Source organism: Terrapene carolina, unplaced genomic scaffold, assembly GCF_002925995.2.
Source record: "Terrapene carolina triunguis isolate 2854851 unplaced genomic scaffold, T_m_triunguis-2.0 Scaffold62, whole genome shotgun sequence".
NCBI classification, from domain to species: Eukaryota; Metazoa; Chordata; order Testudines; family Emydidae; genus Terrapene; species Terrapene triunguis.
In genome coordinates, this window is record NW_020664413.1 from 11,792,840 (window position 1) to 11,811,931 (window position 19,092).

The following is a 19,092-nucleotide window of genomic DNA, read 5'->3' on the forward strand; positions in this document are numbered from 1 at the left end:
GAAAACTACTTAGCTAATAATCACCAAGTGCACTAAATCAGAGCCATATGTTTTATAACTGTAAATTTAAGAAACAATTATTTTGTTAATGTAAAATATCATCAGTAAAGTAAAATGTCTACAACAATCAAATCTATATGAGCAGAGAGTACTTCATCCACATACTGGAAGATACATTGTGATTACAAGCAAGATAAAATAAAAAGCTAAAAGCAATTTAAAATGCAATGCCTATAGACCTGTTGTACATGCAATCAAAGACTCAGAACCAGGTCCTGATTTTCAGAGGTGCCAGGCCTCTGGATTCATTGGGAGTTTTGGACAATACAGCAATATTGTGCTTTTCTTGGAAGAAGTCCTCTAAACTTTATGCATCTGTAATCAACTGATATACTTAAGTAAATGCTATATCTTATAGTGAATACAGCTTAAAAGCAGTTGGCTGACATGTCTTTATTCAATTCCTTTTGCTTTCAGTTCTTCTCGAACACGTTTCAGATAATTAGGATCAGGATAACCAAACCTAGGGGAAAGAGAGAAGACTTGTTTGGGCCATTTACATAATGAAACAATATTTCCCAATTCTACAGCACCTTCCATTAAAATCTCTTAAAGCACTTTTACAAACATCAGTTTTGCAATGCTCTGTGAAACAAACAGGCCCTAATTTACAGATAAGAAAAGTGAGGCACAGAAAGGTTAAAGCTAAAATTTTCAAAAGCAACCATTCATTTTGGGTGCCCAAACTGACACCTTGAGCTGGATTTTCAGACCTGCTGTGTACCTACAATTCCACTTGTAGTCTATGGGAACTGTGGGTGCTCAGCAACTCTGAAAATAAGGCCCCAATTGTCTCAAAATAGGCACAGTGCTTAGGCAGAACTGGGGGTGGCATGGGAGGTTGCAAAAGTGGTGTCTTTCCTGTCTTTTGATCTCAGGCCATCCAGGAACCAATGTGAATCCTGGTACAAATTAGAACATCCTTAGGGTTGCTCTAAGTGATGCAGTGAGACTCTTGTGTTAACGGGTGGGGACATGTCCCATCTGCCTTATGAATATTTCAGATGGTTTACAATAAAACATTTCAATTATAGGATCTTGTCATGTAAGTACATACCTTATTATAAAATTACCAATATTTGACAGCATGTTGTATACTAACAGTCCAGTTATATCATTCAAATGATTTAAAACAGAACCATAACTTGATGTGTGTATATTTAACCATTCATATTCAACCTTTTGAAACCTTTAGTGGGAAGCTGAATGTTTTCTGGGGAGGGGAGAAGGAACTCAGGTGCTAGAAGCTATGGGAAAGCAGGAGGTGTTCAATGGCAGGACCTCAGCCCTGCAATACACGGAACTGCGGTTGTCCCTGCCTCAATGTCCCTGAGTTGGTTCAGGGATGGAACCTATATACGTCAGTCTTCATCTATAACTCCTGACCTCTGGCTGGGTTACTTGTGTCTCTCCCCTTCCAGGACTAAAAGGAATCTGGCCCCACCCAAAGTTCTAACGGTCGCATTAGTGGTCTTTCGATCAATTGTCCCAGGAGTTTGGCCTTCCTCTCAGAGCCTCTTCTATCCCTCTTTACAGGTTTCTTCCTTTCTTTCTTCAACAGGGCAGGAGTAAAGTAAGTTAGAGCAAGAACACAAAGCCAGAGTCCAATATTCCTGTTATTGTTTCTACTTCTAGTCAAAGGTCTTGGCAGTCTTCACCCAAGTGTCAGTGTAGGGTAGGAGACCCAGACCTACCCTCTCCTATGGGCCCCAGCCCAGGGACCCTGGGTGATACAGTCAGAAACTTGTTTTGTTTAAATCTCCTGCTGCTTCTCTGAGTTGTTTCCTACCTCAGGGGCTTGCAGGTACCTGCCTGGTAATCTTCTCTGATCCATTCTGGCAGTAAAATGGTTTCTCTGGGCAGCTTCCTCTGGTCTGACCCTGACGAGCTCCTTCACAGTGGTTCTTTCTCTGGATTGCGGCATTTTACCCTTGCTGTTGTTAGCCTGCCCATTGGCTGAAACCGGGGACAGGACTGCTTCCTTTTTAACACTTTGGTGTCCATTCCCTTGTAGGGTCTATACAGCTCATCATAAGGAGGATGTACTTCAGTTACTGTCCGCTATGTATACCCTTCTTGACTATCTGTTGTTCCTCTGAGGACAAGATCATTGTGTCCATATCAAAGCATTTCAATTATTTCAGTATTTCTGTTGTACTGTTTTCCTGTGCCAGGGATATACTATTACTTTCATTAATTTTTAGTGACTTTGTCTGGCACTGCTCTCACACTGACATGGCCCTTACATGCCTTGGGTTGCAAAGGGCAGTGGCGTACAGCCAATTACCCAGATTCTACAGCACCTAGGGATTCCTCAATGCAGGGGGAATCTTCCCTTGCACCAGTAGGGCTGCTTTATGGCCTGTGACAGCAAATTGGTGCAAACCTGGCTCCCAGTTTGGCCCCACATCTTCTTTCTTTTAGTCTTATCCTTTATCACAAGAATATCTTTTCTCCTCGATAGTTTATACAGTAATATAGTTTACCATTTTCTCATGATAGTGTAGAGAAGTTTATTAATATAGTGCTAACCACTGTAATACTGTGGGTTACACAAATACTTGCACTAAACCCAGTATATAGTATATACAATTTCTGAGCTCCAATAACTTGTTTTCTTGGTAAACAACATACAAAACTCTAACACTGTAATTTAAAAAAAAAACTGCCTGATTTGCGCTCTGGGTTTGGGAGGGGTCTCAGGGCTGGGGCAGGGGATTGGGGTGCAGGGTTGGGGTGCGGGCTTACCTCAGGCAGCTCCCGGTCAGTGGCGCAGTGGGGGTGCTAAGGCAGGCTTCCTGCCTGTCCTGGCACTGTGGGCAGAGCTAGGATCGGCAGGAGCTAGGACAGAGCTAGGTCCGGCAGGTCAAGCTCCTAGGCGCTCTCGCCCACAGGCACTGCCCCCCCAGCTCCCATTGGCCGGTTCCTTGCCAACAGGAGTGCGGAGTTAGTGCTCGGGGTCAGGGCAGCACGTGGAGCCCCGTGGCCCCACCACCTAGGAGCCGGACCTGCTGCTGGCTGCTTTCAGTGCATAGTGCGGTGTCAGAACATGTAGGGACTAGCCTGCCTTAGCTGGGCAGCACGGCCGATGGGACTTTTAACTGCCCGGTCGGCGGTGCTGACCTGGGTCGCGACCTGAGTTTTAAAACCACTGATCTAGGAGGTGAGAAAAATGGGTTCATTTACATACTCAATTATTTTGTAATTTGACTCTTTAATCTGACTGATTATTCTGTTTTGGTATGTATGTACGTATGTATTTATTTATGACCTCGGTGGTGCCTCATAGGACAAACAAATAATTTTAAAACAAATTTTGTACCAAATGTGCATGTTTTTACAGAATGTTCATATGGTATTTTTCATTCTGTATCTGGGACATGTGCTGAAGTGGGAGTTGGGGTGTTGGTTCTTGGGGGATGGGTAAAGCTGAAACAGGGAGAGTACTACCACATCTGCTCTCAGAACTGCTTGTTCTGAAGAAAGGAAGGTACTTTACAGCGAGAAGGGATCAGTTGAGTAGCACGCTTGACAGGTGACAGAGCCAGTGCCATTAACTGTGAGTGTCACACGGGGTGCAATGTAGAATTGTATTTGGAGGAATAACTGCATTGTTGTATCTACAGTGCTTGCTTTCCCTGACCACACCGGCTCTGCAACAATAGAGTGTCTGAGTGGAGTATATAATGGTGCTTAGCCTTGCCTAAAGTAGGTGCAATTGCAATGGTGTTGTTAATGCCTGTGCATTACTGAAAGAAATTTTGTGCATTGATACAAGGGGCCTGTTTCTCCACTGCCTTGCACCTTGTGTAGTTATTTACACCTGTGCAAACTGAGTGTAAAATGTATCATATCAGGATTCTTACAGCAATCCACTTTGCACAGGCGTAAATGACAACACAAGGCGCAAGGCAGTGGAGTGTGACTCAAGATGTTTTACACAAGTGCCAGTAACTTGCAATGGTGCTAGCAATGCCAAAATGCTTTAGTACAGAGAAGGCTCAGCCCTGTCAATCTAGCATCTTTGGCAAGCACTAAAATCACTTAAAAATACTCACGTTTCAGGTCCCCCATGCATGCATGTTTTATGGTGAATATCATTCCAGGTGATAACATCATTTGCACCAGAAGTACGTGATTGCCCCACTGTGAAGATCAATCTTTGGTCAAAGGCCCTTTTAAGCAGCTGCAAAATTTCTCTTCCTTCCTTGTTATCAGGTAAGTATGCTGTTCGACTTGTTCCAGAGTATCCTCTGCCTGGGTTTGGATGGTTTTTCTGTTTTGTAAAGAATACAACGAAAATGGTCTGTATACCCAAGGCCCCTCATTTCTGGGTCTTTAAATTTTTTTTCCTGAGAATGTATCAGTGTTTATTACAATTAAAAACAATGGGGAGAAGGGCGGCAGGAGGGGAAATCAGTAAAAATCAAAAGCGAAGGGCAGCAGGCAAGAGGGTGATGCTTGGTACTCACAGGGGCGGAGGGATACCCAGTACCAGGATGTAGTGGGCAGGTGGGGAGCAGTGTCCAGTACTTACAGGGTGCAGCAGGGGACCTCATTATATAGCAGTTGAGGAAGCCTTCCACACTCTATGGGCCTGTCACTGCAGCGATCAGGCGACTTCAGCTGCCAGGACCCAGGACCCTTCCCAGGTCTGCTCTCCCACTGAGCAGAGGGAGCCATGCTGAAGGGCCAATGGCCAGGAGGGGAGCAGAAGACTGTGCCCTGTGAGTACTGGCTCTCCTGCCTAGACAGAGCTCCCTCCCGACCCTTTAGAGAAAGTGGAAGGGACCATGCTGAAGGACTGGGGTCAGGAGGGTGTCTGTCCGATAGGGGGGCCAGTACTCATAGGGCACAGCGTTCAGTTCCCTGTAGGCCTGTTGCTGCAGTTGGGCAGTCTTGGTTGACAGGCCTCAGCTCCCTGCCCATCTCTGAACAATTCCTGGGTCCCAAAAAAGCCAAAGTTAGGGTGAAAAATTGGTGAATCCCCAAAACTGACTTTTTCAAAACCCCAGAATTTTTCAGAGAAAATCAGTAAATACCCAAAACAAAGGGCCTTATGTATACCATAGATATACTAAAAACATGTGAAAACGAATCTGCCACCTCAATTTCTGCAATGCTATTAGCCAGGCTATTAGCTTAATGGCTATTAGCCAGGATGGGTAAGGAATGGTGTCCCTAGCCTCTGTTTGTCAGAGGGTGGTGATGGACGGCAGGAGAGAGATCACTTGATCATTACCTGTTAGGTTCACTCCCTCTGCGGCACCTGGCATTAGCCACTGTCGGTAGACAGGATACTGGGCTGGATGGACCTTTGGTCTGACCCAGTACGGCCATTCTTATGTTCTTATTTATTCCCATCTCCCCAAATCCATTCTCCAACTCCTTCCGTCTGTTCAAAATCACATTGCATGCTTAATTTTGACTTTGCTTTTCTATTTACACATCTTCTCTTTCACCTCTTCATTGGTTTCCTGTGTATCTGAGGTGTCACTGAAATTCACCCTCACTTTCAGTAGCCTCACCAGAACTGTTCCTTGTTAGGATATCTCATTTCTCCTTTCCTCCCTGCCCATCCCCTTCATTCAATTTCTCACATTTTCTTGTCTTGTCTCCTCTCCCTTTGCTTTTCCCACTGATGTCATTGCAAGTGTTATTTGGTCTGCAGTAGTACCTAAGGGTCTTGATCAGGGCCCTATTGTGCTAGGTGCTGTACAAACACATAACATAATCCAAAGCCCTTACAATCATTTCCTCCCTCCAATGCACTACACACTTCTTTAGCCAAGCGCTGGGCCTGATTCTCCTCTCACAGCAGTTTTACACCAGCATCACTTCACTGATTTCAATGGAGTTACTCCAGATTTACACCTACATGAAAGGAGAAACAGGCCCTTTGCGTATAACAGTGAGGGCTACCATTTTGGTTTTATCTTTCATTTGTATTGATTAATATTTGATATTTTTGTGTTTCCCTTGTAGCTCTGACCCAGCATTGGGTGTTAGTACTGCATACTAATGGCACTCCATAAAGAAATATAATACAATGTGATGTGACATGAGATCCTATTTGGAAAACTGAGATTTGTAATGTATATTCAGAGTACCAGAGCCTAACAAAAATATTGGAATAAATATCTGATGGATTAAAAAAAACCTCTCTTTAGGATATAAAAATGGAAAAATATTAGATTCTATATTCGAGTTCGGTTTTGTTAACTAACAGCTTCTACACATTTTCAAATATACTTACAGTTTGAACCCCACCTCGCATATGATATTCAATCGTAATAGTCCCACATTGAGGATAGCCAGGGATTGAATAAGGAAACTTTGAGACAGACATTGTTCCCTCTGGTTGATTTCCTTGTATGAGTCCATAGAATGTATTACAGACAGGACAGGCAGGCTTATACTTCATTGCCACTTGGATGCATGCTTTGCAAAATTCATGTTTGCACTTTTGCAGTACTTCTTTTTGATGGATTTTATCCATGCAAATGGCACACACATCTTTGGCTTCCTCTCCTCCTGCTAACTTTGGTCTAGGTTGTTCTTTGGGAAGAACCCTATTCATTTTCCCGTCACCATCTGCATCCAGGGAAGTTCCTGTAGCACCTTTACTGCTGGTACCATAAATGAGAGGGGTCCCTTCTTTAATCTTTACAGGGCCTTCAATGTAAAGAAAGCTCCTGATGTGCTTTTCAGCAGCATGCAGAAGATCTGGTAATCCTTTTAAACTGAGTTTCTCCTCCTTTTTATTAAGTATTATACCTGGGTTTTCCAGTTGTAGTTTATTAAAGTATTTATTCAGTTGTTTTTTCTGATCACTTGAAAGTTTCAAGCAAAGGTCTTTTTCAGTTATCATTGCTGAGGCCTTCTGAAATGCATTAATGAAGCTTTCGTAAGCATGTACAGACATATCTGAATCTTTGTTCTTAGGTTTAAATATGATGCATGCTTTCTGGCTCTGTGGAGAGCCCTTGTTTTCCATTATGGTATCAAATGTTTGATTTATCACTTCAATTTCTTTACTTAATATTGTTTCCAAGAGTTTAAGCCCAACAGAATCAACTTCAATTCCATTCCTATATGTGTAAGCTTCAGATGTTATTTTCATAGGTTTTTCAAGCGGGCTGTTCACGTTTTTTTCTTCAAGAAATTTTTTTGCAGCCAAAATCTCATTTGCTGGACCACGCAGTATTACTGTATTTCCTTCAATTTTGGCAAGAAGACTCCTAAACCTGGTATTTAATTTCAGTAGTGTTTCATTTAACTGGGAACTGTTTGTCAAAGAAACTTTTTCTTGTTTTAAATCTGCTATTCCTTTCTGAAAATCAGTGATAAAAGACTGCTGAGCTCTCTCTACTGATCCAGAACTCCCAACAGATATGAAGCTTACTGAAGTGAGTCCCTTGTCATCCTCTTTGCTTTTTATCTTTACGTTGAAACGTTGCTGTAATTCTTTAATTTGTTCTTCATAGACATGGTTAAAGTATTCATAGAGAGCTGATGGAACTTCAATATTGTTCACTTCATCCAAACCATTCTCATTCACATCTTCCAAATCATTTCTTTCAGAGTGTGAAAAATCAGTGTGTTGGTCATTTTTTATACGGAGTTCATCAAAATAGTGATACACTTTTTCAATATCTGCATAGTCTCCTGTCACTTTCTCGATGCCGTCGTTACTAGAATTTTTTTCTATTTTTAAGTTTGGGCACAGAGTGGTCACTTGTTGTCTTTCCTGTTTAGTGAACAGGTCGGTATTCAAGGTTGCAGACACATGGAGAAAAATCTGAAAATGAAAGAACAAGCAGAGATCATTATCAGCTTTCCTAAAATTCTCAGCTTGTTCTTTCAAATATTTAATTAAAAAATCTTTCTACTCTAGTTCTCAGCTTGCCAAGATTATTTTGTTTTTACTGTATATAAACACTCTTGCATATAGTCTTCTTTGAACTCATGTATACTGATATACTGCCATTAGTATCCCTATGTACACATGCATGAGAACCAATCCTGCTCCCAATGAAATCTGTGAAAAAACTCCCATCTTCTAATGTGAGCTTCAGTGGGGCAATGTAGAGGCCATCCACAGTTCTCTCTTAAATTGAGACCCAGTGCACATTAGCACAACATAAAAAGCAACTCATGATCTACTTTGCTAGTATTATTCATTATGCCACAGGAACTAAGGACCATCACAAACCTCATGACTCCAAGTGCAAGGCACACTTCTTTGACCTGCCTTCCCTATCAAAAGCACAGAGCAGTACATACATTAAAAAACAAACAAACAAGCAAACAAACAACCCAAAACCAAAACCCCACCAAAACAAAGCACTACATTAGATGTACAATTATCCTCTGGAGAGGATGAGAGAATGAACCACTTGTCATAGATGTGCCTGACACTTATTGTAGTACTGGAACATGCTCAGATTCTATGATGACAAGAGCAGTATAAGAACCTATATGGAATAGAATATCTGATTGTACTTATTAGTTCCTTTGAAAGGATTCCTATATGTGCCTCAGTAGCAACCCAGGCATACAAATTGGTTCTGAAAAATATAAATATCCCCGGATTTCAGAGGACACGCACATGCCACAAACATAATTATGACTGCAAATCCCTACCACTGCATTACAAGTCACCATGCCATACTCTGTGTCTATATGTTAATTAGGGGTATGGACATGTCTCAGTGCTTGCTGACCGGGAAGTTTATAAATCTAATGCATACTAACAATTTCCAACTCTTCTATTCTGGCTAGAAGGTGAAATGAGCTCTTTCTCTCCAACTGATGTATGGAAGCAGAGGTGTACAGGTGTAAGTCATGAGACCTTGAGAGCCTGGTGAATTATTTTTTCTACTTTATATTAAACATACCTTTTCAGTAAATGCTCTAGAAGATGAACTGGCATCATGTTTTTCACCAAGGTGTTTCTTATCAGATTTCTTCTGAAGTTGTGAAAAGCCTGAAGTGCTAGATCGGCCCGAGGATTGTGTTGTAGGCTGGCTTTCTCCAGGATCCTCTACTTCTGAATCTGCCTGGATAAATATCTTCACACTTTTGCCATCAATTTCTAGGGCATGGTCTTCACGTGATTTCACGCGGTTCTTATCTATAGTGAGGTGGGAATAAATTGGGGGAGAGGGGGGAACTTCTGCTTATTCTGGTGTATCAATGAACACTAAACAGTCAGATTCTCCATTGCTTTGCCCCTTGTGTAGTCATTTTCACATGTGCAAAATGAGTGTAAAAGGCTAACATTCTGATCTGGTATGGTTTTACACCCACTTTGCACACCTATGAATGATTACACAAGGGGGAAGGAAGAGGAAAAACAACCCCCAAGGAATTCACACAACATATATATTGTGAATTTTAAGGTTTGAAATGAGATGTGTTCAAGCCTCTTTTGTGCAGTCCCAGTGCTGGGGCCATTAGGTGCTGGCCCAGTCCACAGCACAAATTAGGGCTCACCACCTAACTGTTATATAGCACTTTTCATCTGTGCATCTCAAAGAGATCTATTCTGGCTGTCAGTGGCCACCAAGGTTCCCATCCATGTTCCCTTTTCCCTGACCGTGCCCCTACACTAAGGACCAAGATGTGGGTGACATAGGATCACCCAAAGTTTGCTCTACACAGAGTATCACAGCCGGCATGTGGCACAGCTCGCATACCCGACACAGAGAGGTTCACAGCTGGGGTGCTGCCTAGGGGCATAGCAGGTATACCACCTTCCCATCCACATGCCCACAGGTGGCTACTGCTGGCACATCACCATCCTGCTGAACGTCACAGCTGATATACCATCCATCGCCCCTGCTGAGTAGCAGCTGGCAAAATGCTTTGAGTGGCACACACTGCTGCCACGCTGAGTGACACAGTTGACATGCTGACCTGTGACATGCTGCTGGTATGCTGTCACGTTGTGCAACGGGCACACTGTATCCCTGGGGCACAACTGGTGTGCTACTGCCATGCTGTTGAGTGACATGGCTGGCACTCTGCATCACTGGGGGCACGGATGGCACACCCCGTGTTCCCCCACCCCCAGGACATGGCTAGCACACACACCCCACGGCCCCTCTGGGGCTGGCATGCACTGACATGCTGTTGAGCTATATGGCTGCGCCCCCCGCCCCTCTCGAGAAGCCAGAGTGGAGTGGGCCATGCCTTCCCCTCAGCGAGGCGCCGAGGGCACCAGCCAGGGGCCGGGCCGAGCCGGGCCTGGCACCCCACCCCTCACCTTTCTCCAAGCGGAAGCACACCAGGTAGGTGCCCGGCTCGGGGCCCCGCTTCACCTCGCACTCGCCTCCCCCGGAGCGCCTCGCGGACTGGAAGTAGCTCTCCAGCTTGAGCGGCAGCTTGTCGCCGGCCCCGGGCGCGGGAGAGACCCACACCAGGAGCGGGGCCGGGAGGGCGGCCATAGCGCGCGGGGCCTGCAAACTTTCGCTTTCGATTCCCAGCGTCCGGAGCGTCGGTTGCGAACAACAGAAACTCCCCGCCCCGCGCTCAGTCCCGCCGCCCGCCGCTCCGGCCCGCCTGCCAGGTACCGGGGCCACCCCGTCAAGGGCACATGTGGCGGAGTCGGGCTGGGGCGGGCCGGGCTCGCTAGGGCCCCTCTGGCCGCTGCTGAGGCGCGGGCCCCGTGCACCCGCGTGGGGCAGCGGAGTTCGCCCCGGGGAGGGGTACGGCCCCAGGTGCCCTGGGCTCGGGTAGGGGGCCTTGTTTGCGCCCGGACGGTGCTTCCTTGGGAGAAGCAAACTAACCCCTGCTAGCAAGGGGGGGGGGGGGGGGGGCAGAGAGGGCCAAATCCGGTGCTGATCTACCCCGGTGCAGTCCTGACTACAAGGGAGGGAGCAGAGTTTGGCCCCAGGAGCTGAATGGCACATAGGTCTGGTTTCAGAGGAGCAGCCCTGTTAGTCTGGATCCGCAAAAAGAACAGGAGTATTTGTGGCATCTTAGGCCTGGTCTACACTATGACTTTAATTCGGATTTAGCTGCGTTAATCCGAATTAACCGTTCACCCGTCCACACTACAGAGCCAGTTAATTCGAATTAAAGGGCACTTAAAATCGATTTCTGTACTCCACCTCGACGAGCGGAGTAGTGCCTAAATCGATTTTGTTAATTCGAATTAGGGTTAGTGTGGCCGCACACCACCGAATTACTGTGGTTAAAGTAATGGGGTAGTGTGGCCGCACACCACCGAATTAATGTGGTTAAAAACCGAATTAATGTGCTTAGTGTGGCCGCGCACAATCGAATTTATACAACCTGTTTCCCAAATTCGAATTATCTAAATTCGGATTAATCCTGTAGTGTAGACATACCCTTAGAGACTAACACATTTATGCTCAAATAAATTTGTTCGTCTCTAGGTGCCACAAGTACTCCTGTTCTTTTTACATAGGGCTGAGTTTGTGGTACTAGATTTTGATCTCATAACGCTCCATGTAAATCAGAGTGACTCCATTACACTGATTGAACTGAGAGAATGCTGCCCCGGGTAGGGTTCTTACAGCCAGTAAGTGGTGGTCCCTTGCGGCATGAACAGTTGGCATTATTTCATGTTGTCTGGCTTAGTTGTTATGTGCTTCCACTGAGGCTGAATTATGGCTGACCTGGGAACCATATGACACTTCTGAGTTGTATATATTTAAATTCTCACCCATAGCCTTGCATTCAAGTATTATTTTGCATTGAATTGTTTTACTATTTTAAGATAAATTAATATATCACAAATGCATCTGAGATTTTAAAGTGTGACGTTCCCGATAGTTTTGTATTGGTATATTTTACATGTTTGGGCTAGAGTTGCCAGTTTTGGTTGGATGTATTCCTGGAGGTCTCATCATACGACATAATCTTTAATGGGGGAGGGTGGGCAGGGGCAGGGATAGCTCAGTGGATTGAGCATTGGCCTGCTAAACCCAGGGTTGTGAGTTCAGTCTTTGAGGGGGCCATTTAGGGATGGAGGCAAAAATCTGTCAGGATTGGTCCTGCTTGGAGCAGGGGGTTGGACTAGATGACCCCCTGAGGTCCCTTCCAACCCTGGTATTCTATAATTTTTGGAGTCTCCAGGCCAAATTTGGGCCCAGTTCCTGCAGTGAGCTTTGTGGGGGCAGACTTTTGCACTTGTGTGAATCCCTAGTGAAGTCAGTGGTGCAGGGTTCTGCTCATGAAGAACTAATTGTGGGATCAGGACCTTGGATGTGTGTAGATGCATTTACTGAAATGTTTGCAGATGCATTTTTCTGAACATCCTTGAAATCATTTGGGTAAATATGACTGCATGTATCTCACTGTGCAGATGCACCTATGTTACTATGTACGGTTGTATAACTGCTCCTGGTGTGCTAGCACATCAGCAACACTGCCTATATTTAATATCACCTTAAGGGCTTCTGTGAACCTGGCTCTGAGGCGTTCTTTGATGGCCTCCATGATCTGAGGAGCTGATTCTCTTCTTACACCTGTGAAAATCAGGAGTCACTCCACTGATACACCATTGATTTAAAGGAGAGGAGATTTGGCATTATGCCTTACATCAGTGATAGTAGCTGACTGTGCTTTTGTTATTAATGAGCTACAGCATTTGCGTTTTGCCTTTAGAAATAAAGTTTCCCAAGATTTAGAAGCATTTGGAGCTGGGGTTTTGATTTTGTCTAGTACAGAAATTAGGGCCTGGAGGAGACCAGGAGGGGGACAGAATAACAGCCTTAATGCAGCTTGAGGGACCAAATTGCAGAAGTTTCCATTTAGCAGAAGTTTGACTCTATATTAGTTCTGTACACGTCACCCCCCTGCATGCTTTGCATTTCCAAAAGGGCAAAGATGGGATTGCAGAAATTAAAGAGGACATTGTTCAACATTTCCAATTAAATGATACGGACTCCTGGAGATGGTAAAAGCAGTATTTAGGGGTCAGTTGAGTAGCAGTCTCTCTCAATTGAAGAACGAAAGAGCTCAAGAAAAAACAGAACTAGAACAGAAGCTAAAAAGGTTACAAGATATTCATAAAAATACAGGTTCAGAAAAAAACATATTAACAATTAACTAATATTAGTGGGAAGTTGAATATGTTGATGACAAATCCCATTGAAAAAGCCTTGAGGTATGCAAAGCAGATGTTTTATGAAAAATGAAATAAAAATGATAGGCTATTGGCATGAAAGCTTAGAGAAATTAAAGAGCAACATATTATTCCATCAATTAAGAAAAATCAGCAAAAGCTAGTTACACACCTGAATGAAATATGTGCTATTTTTTGCTGCTTATTATAAAAATCTCTATACCTGAGAAACTCTAAGCTCTGAAGTTATTCAAAAATATCTGGAAGTAGCAGGCTTGCCAAAGATGAGCAAAATGGATTAAGAAATAACCGAAGAAGAAATCCTAGAGGCAGTAGCAAGTATGAAAAGTGGTAAAACTCCAGGACCTGATGGCTTTCCAGCTGAATTTTACAAGGTATTTAAGGAGGTATTAGTGGGTCCTTTGAGAGAGGTCTTCCATGACATGTTGTTAGGGGAGGAACTTCTACAATATATGAAAGAAGCTACTGTGGTAGTTTTCCCCTAAAGATGGAAAAGACCTTACCTTGTCCAGTTCCTCTAGGCCGGGATCGGCAACCTTTGGCACGCATCTCGCCAGCGTAAGCACCCTGGCGGGCTGGGCCAGTTTGTTTACTTGCGGCGACCGCAGGTTTGGCCGATCACGGCTCCCACTGGCCCTGGTTCGCCGCTCTGGGCCAATGGGGGCTGCGGGAAGGGCGGCCAGCACATCCCTCGGCCCCCGCTGCTTCCCGCAGCCCCCATTGGCCTGGAGCGGCGAACCGCGGCCAGTGGGAGCTGCGATCGGCCGAACCTGCAGTCGCAGCAAGTAAACAAACCGGATCGGCCTGCCAGGGTGCTTACCCTGGCGAGCCGCGTGCCAAAGGTTTCCGACCCCTGCTCTAGGCCCATATCTCTGTTGTATCATGAAATTAAGATTTTAGCAAAAATACTAACTAGCCGATTGCAGTTTATGCTTTAGTTTATATAAATCCAGACCAAACTGGATTAAATAAGGATAAACAAATGTCAGACAATATTCAGAGAGTATTTGGAATCATCCATAATGCCAGATCAAAAAAATCAATTTCTCTTGTTATCACTAGATGCCTTTGGTAGAATAGAGAGGAACTTTCTATTTCAAGTCCTGTCACATATGGACTTTGGTCACCAATTCCTTAAATGCATAACTGCTCTTTACACCAGCCCAAAAGCAGTGGTGCCAGTTAATGGGGTTAAATCTCCCCTTTTTGAATTATGCTAAGCGATTAGGCAGGGATGTCCATTGTCTCCTTTACTTTTTGCACTGGCTATGGAGCCTTTTGCACAGACGATAAGGAATAAGGATAAGGAATAACTATTCAGTAAAGAAACGTTTCTAACTTATTTAGATATCAAAACTAATTTTAATTGGCCCGCTTTTCCCTGGTACCAGTACTTTCAAGTCAGGTACTATGTTTCTCATCTTTCTAGAAAATGTGTTTTATACAGAAAGCTAACTTTAATGGAAGTGATGGTATCTGGAAATAAAAAAAATAACTAATTTATATCAATCTTTGCAGCCAGCTTTCCTAACAGAAAATTGTCCATATGAAGCACTCTGGGAAAAGGCTCTGGATAGACAAGTTACCCCAGAGGAATCGGGTTTGATCTGGAAAAGAGGACTAGCATCCTCAGTGTTACAGTGGTACCTCGCACCAGTCAGGTTAAAAATACACATACAGATGCTCCCCGACTTACGCAAGCATTCCGTTCTGGAATGCCTTGCGTAAGTCGAATTTTGCGTAAGTCGGAGACGTATACCCGACAATTACGCCAAAAAAAAAAGAAAAGGCTTACGGAATTTATGGAACTTTTTCCATAAGTCAGGTTTGCGTAACCCGGGGAGCGTCTGTATAGACTGAATAGGGATGAATATTGGAGAAATTGTGGTGAAAGAGGAGATTTTATGCATATATGGTGGACATGTCCGATCATTAGAGAGTATTAGGCTGCAGTTCACAATCAAATATCACAAATTATTGGATACTTATTACCAAACGATCCTTTGGTAATCCTCCTGGGGCTTTCTATTGGAAATGGTCACACAAAAGTAAATGAAGAATTAATCTCTCATCTGCTAGTAGCTGCTTGGCTATTAGTAGCCTCTCATTGGAAAAAAAATAAAATATCCCAACCATTGAGGAATGGTTCAAAAATATGTGAGATTGTTTTTATGGAAAAATTAACACACCAATTATGTACCCAACAAAATACACAGAGGATGGATAGATAGATAGATATTCGGTCACCTTTTATTCAGTACTCAGACAAAGTACATTCACTTGCAAAAAAACTCAGCCCACCTGTCCATTTTGTTTTAATATTAGCATTTGATAGACATACCTGGTCTGTTAAATATGTGCATATAGAAATTTCATTAAATTTAATAAAATAATTAGAAATGACAGAAGTATTGCAATGATGCTCGCTGTGTAATATGGTAACACCCTGTTAAATAGAAAGATCTGATGTTTATATATTGCTGTATCTCTCTTTAAACAAAAGCTAACTGTTGTAATGGTTGTTTTGTTGCTGATGTTTACATGGCAAGAATTTGTAAACTTGTTAAAACTTCTTAAATAAATAATGGGTTCTTTTCTAAAGAAAGAAATTAGGGCCTGGAGTAATATCTGGATTTGGAGCAGAACCCCTCCAAATTGTGGCTCATCTAGATGACGACATTTGGTCTTCAGAAAATGAACAGTTGGCATAAGTTATTGATATTGCGCCAAAAACACAGCCCTCTAGCACTTGAGTTAAATGAGAACTCGTGAAACTGCTGGTAGCATCCTAGCTAGTAGAGGGCAACATATCACCTTTCCTTCCTCCTCCCCCACACATACTGTCTCACTCACTGCATTACAACAGGCAGCAACTGAGTCCTATGACTCCAAATGGGCAATGTTTTAGTTTTAATCCACCTCAGTCATTGTGATGACAGCAGCTGGTTAAACCCAGCTTTATGTTCCTATATATATTGTCAGGAGAAACAAGGACATGATAAGAAGATAAGGATCAAGCCTCAGACTTTTAACTAGCACAGATATTCGTAATGGGTGTGCTAATTTAACACCTTACAGTCCTGTGGCGCTGATTCCCTGCTGAATATGCTTTGTAGGATAAGGAGTTTTGAAAGCTGCACATGATGGCTTTGACTTGCTGAACTCTTCATGTAGTAGAAGTACTAAAATCTCACCGGGGCATGAATGCAAAGAGTTCTATAGCATTTATCTCAGTTGGTTCCTTGATTGCTTACAGATCTCTACTATAAGCTGTATGTCATACACAGAAGCAATGTATTTAGTGGTCTGGGTAGAGGCAAGCGTAACTGTTGAAAGTGTGTGTGTGTGGAGGGGGTATTTTGAACCCACTCCCTGCAAAAAAAAAAATAAAAATATAAACCTTGGCAGAAATGGGGGAGGCGTGACCCGGCTGCCCCTCTTCCCCCCCCCCCCGTCCACATATGTCGCCACTGGGTCTGGGCACAGGTCTGAGAGGCAGAAACTCTGAGTTAAAATCAGCTACTGACTCTCTCTTTAATCTTAGACAAATGACCGAGGCCAACATTTTCAAAACTGAGTGCCTAAAGTGAGGCACCAACACAAATGACTAGATTACCAGAGGTACTGAGCACCCATGAGTCCCTCTGAAGTTAACCAGGCAATTTATAATCCTTATCTATCCATCTTCTTATACTGTGCCCAGTTCCATGGTATCTGGGAGCCTGCTGAGGCCCCCAGGCTGGAAAATTTTGGTTTGAATCTGTCTAGTCTGTGTTGTCCTAGCTGCAGAACAAGGGTTATATCCTCTCCCTCCTAGGATAGTATTTACCACCTCGCAGAGGGATTGAAGGTTAATGTGCAAAATAAGATGCTGAGCCTGCAGGCTGAAACTCCTATTGACAGTTGTCTGGGAGCACCATGGCAACCTGCCTGGAGGGTTCCAGGGGAGTTAGGAAAAGTCTGTTGGGGAAAGGCAGTTAGACCGGTGGGTGCTGGAGGGGAGGAGAGGGCTCAGTGGGGGTGGGGAGGAGAAGGGGCTTGAAGATGAGGAACATGATGAAGATGTTGGTAAGTGACCAGGAAGAAAGGAGAGTCAAAGAAGTATTCGGGGGTGGGGCGCAAAGTGCCAGAGTCAGGGTATTTAAGGGAATAAGGATATTGGAGGGATTACTGATTTAGACTGAAAGAAACAAGCAGAATTGTAGCCAATAGGTGGTTCTGTCTTAGTGTGTAACCTGGCTTGACAGTCAGGGAAATAAACCACGTGCCTACAGAAGGGAGAAGATTTGTCAGCTAAAAGTGGCCTGTACATACAGGCAGGGGGAGAGCTGTAAATTTTGCCTCATATCCCTCCCCACACACGCTCAGGTCCAGAGTTGTGCGGAAGCCCCTTCATTTAGATTTGGGCTTCACTGTTTTGGCCCTTTCCCAAGGAATAACCCCCTTCCCATTCCCAAGAGATTTCCCTGCTCAAATCGTTGAAGAAATTTCAGGCCAGGCCCAAGCAGGATTTTCTGGTCAGCACAGCTCCTGATGCAGCTATGTGGTCATTAGGGAGAAAGGACTGAGGAGTACCCCTCCTCTCCTTCCCTACTGCCCCATCCCCACCCAGCCCTGAAAGCTTCCCTCCATCTCACACAAGTGCTCTGCACTCCTAATATATTGGAAAATGGCCTTTGGAGGCCCCTTACCATCTCCTGAGGGAGGGCAGGAAGAAAACATAAAGAAATGATCAGAACATCAAATTAACTTTCTCTTGGTTATGTTATCCACTTCAGGAAGCTGTTCTCTACCCCAAACTGAAACATGCCCTATGTGGGAAAAACAACCAGCATGGCCAGGGAATGTGCTGGGATGAATCTTGCAGGGCCAAATTCACCCCAGTGCAATTTTATTGACCTCAGTGGAGTTACAGCAGGGATTATTTTGTCCCCCCAGTTTTTCCCTGATGATGAGTAGGAAGTCAATAAAATTGCATTGGGTTGAATTTGGCCTTGCAAGATTTAACCCAGCACATTCCCTGCCCATGCTGGCTGTTTTTCCCACATTGGGCATGTTTCAGTTTGGAGTAGATAACAGCTTCCTGAAGTGGATAACGTAACCAAGAGAAAGTTAATTTGATGTTCTGATCATTTATTTATTCTTGTTATTTGCTGTGCTGTTTTTGCTAATGTGAAGGGGGCAGAGTCTTTCAGTATTGTGTTAAATTAAATGTGTAAGTAGTGTAGTGTAAGTATATATCGAAGTTTTTATTTCTCCTTTCCCCAAAATAAATGCTCCGTGATTTTTAATGAAACATTTGTGTGTGCGCGCACATCAGTTTGATCATAGGTTGACTAACAGGAATCAGTTTACATAAACGTTTTTGAACAGTGTTTTGTAGAAGTTCCACTGTTATTCATTATTTATGAATATGTTTTTATATATTATGGGTGGAGCTGGTAGCACAGCCTATTATTAAATTTGTCTGACATTTCCCATTATAAGACTGTGGTTTCACTTGCTTGTAACTTTGCCAATCTTTAACCATTCAGGCAGAAATTTTCCATGATGGATGTCTGTCTCAGGCTGATTTTCTTTTTTTTTTTCTTTTCTTTTGAAATTTTCAGCCAAAATGTTGAGCCATTTCCAAGAACAAGGCTAGGGAAAAATACATTGCCTTTTAGTGTATTGAATGTTAAGAAGATTCTTGTTGTAATGTTAAGAAAATTCAGGTGACCTTTTCTTTGAAAAGCTGTAGCTCTCCCAGGCCTTGGAGCAGGGAATTGAAATTTGGCAGGAAAGTGGCCTTTTATCCTTTTGCCATCCTTGTGAAAATCTGTCCACATTTGGCTAAATTATAAATCTTAGAAAAATCTTAGTTTGCACATGCTCACTAGAGTATATTTATATGTGTGTGTAATATAATATGT

General features: G+C 43.6%; 2 protein-coding genes across 5 annotated transcripts in view; one reads left to right on the forward strand and one right to left on the reverse strand.

The window, feature by feature from the left end:
- On the reverse strand, positions 1 to 10,522 carry DTX3L (deltex E3 ubiquitin ligase 3L). Its single transcript, XM_024192509.3, has 5 exons — positions 10,331 to 10,522; positions 8,961 to 9,196; positions 6,317 to 7,861; positions 4,119 to 4,336; positions 1 to 523 (listed from the first exon to the last, which is right to left on the reverse strand). The coding sequence occupies exons 1-5, from the start codon at positions 10,509 to 10,511 to the stop codon at positions 454 to 456; spliced, it is 2,250 nt and encodes a 749-aa protein (XP_024048277.1). The 5' UTR covers positions 10,512 to 10,522; the 3' UTR covers positions 1 to 453.
- PARP9 (poly(ADP-ribose) polymerase family member 9) overlaps positions 10,298 to 19,092 on the forward strand; it is a 26,988-nt gene continuing 18,193 nt past the window's right edge. For 2 of the 4 annotated variants that reach the window (XM_024192508.2, XM_026647414.2), the window contains exon 1: positions 10,518 to 10,633. The gene's annotated coding sequence lies outside the window, so the exon portion shown is untranslated. Of the gene's footprint in view, positions 10,356 to 10,517; positions 10,634 to 19,092 lie in introns of those variants that run through there. The other 2 variants (XM_026647413.2, XM_026647415.2) reach the window with 2 other exon arrangements.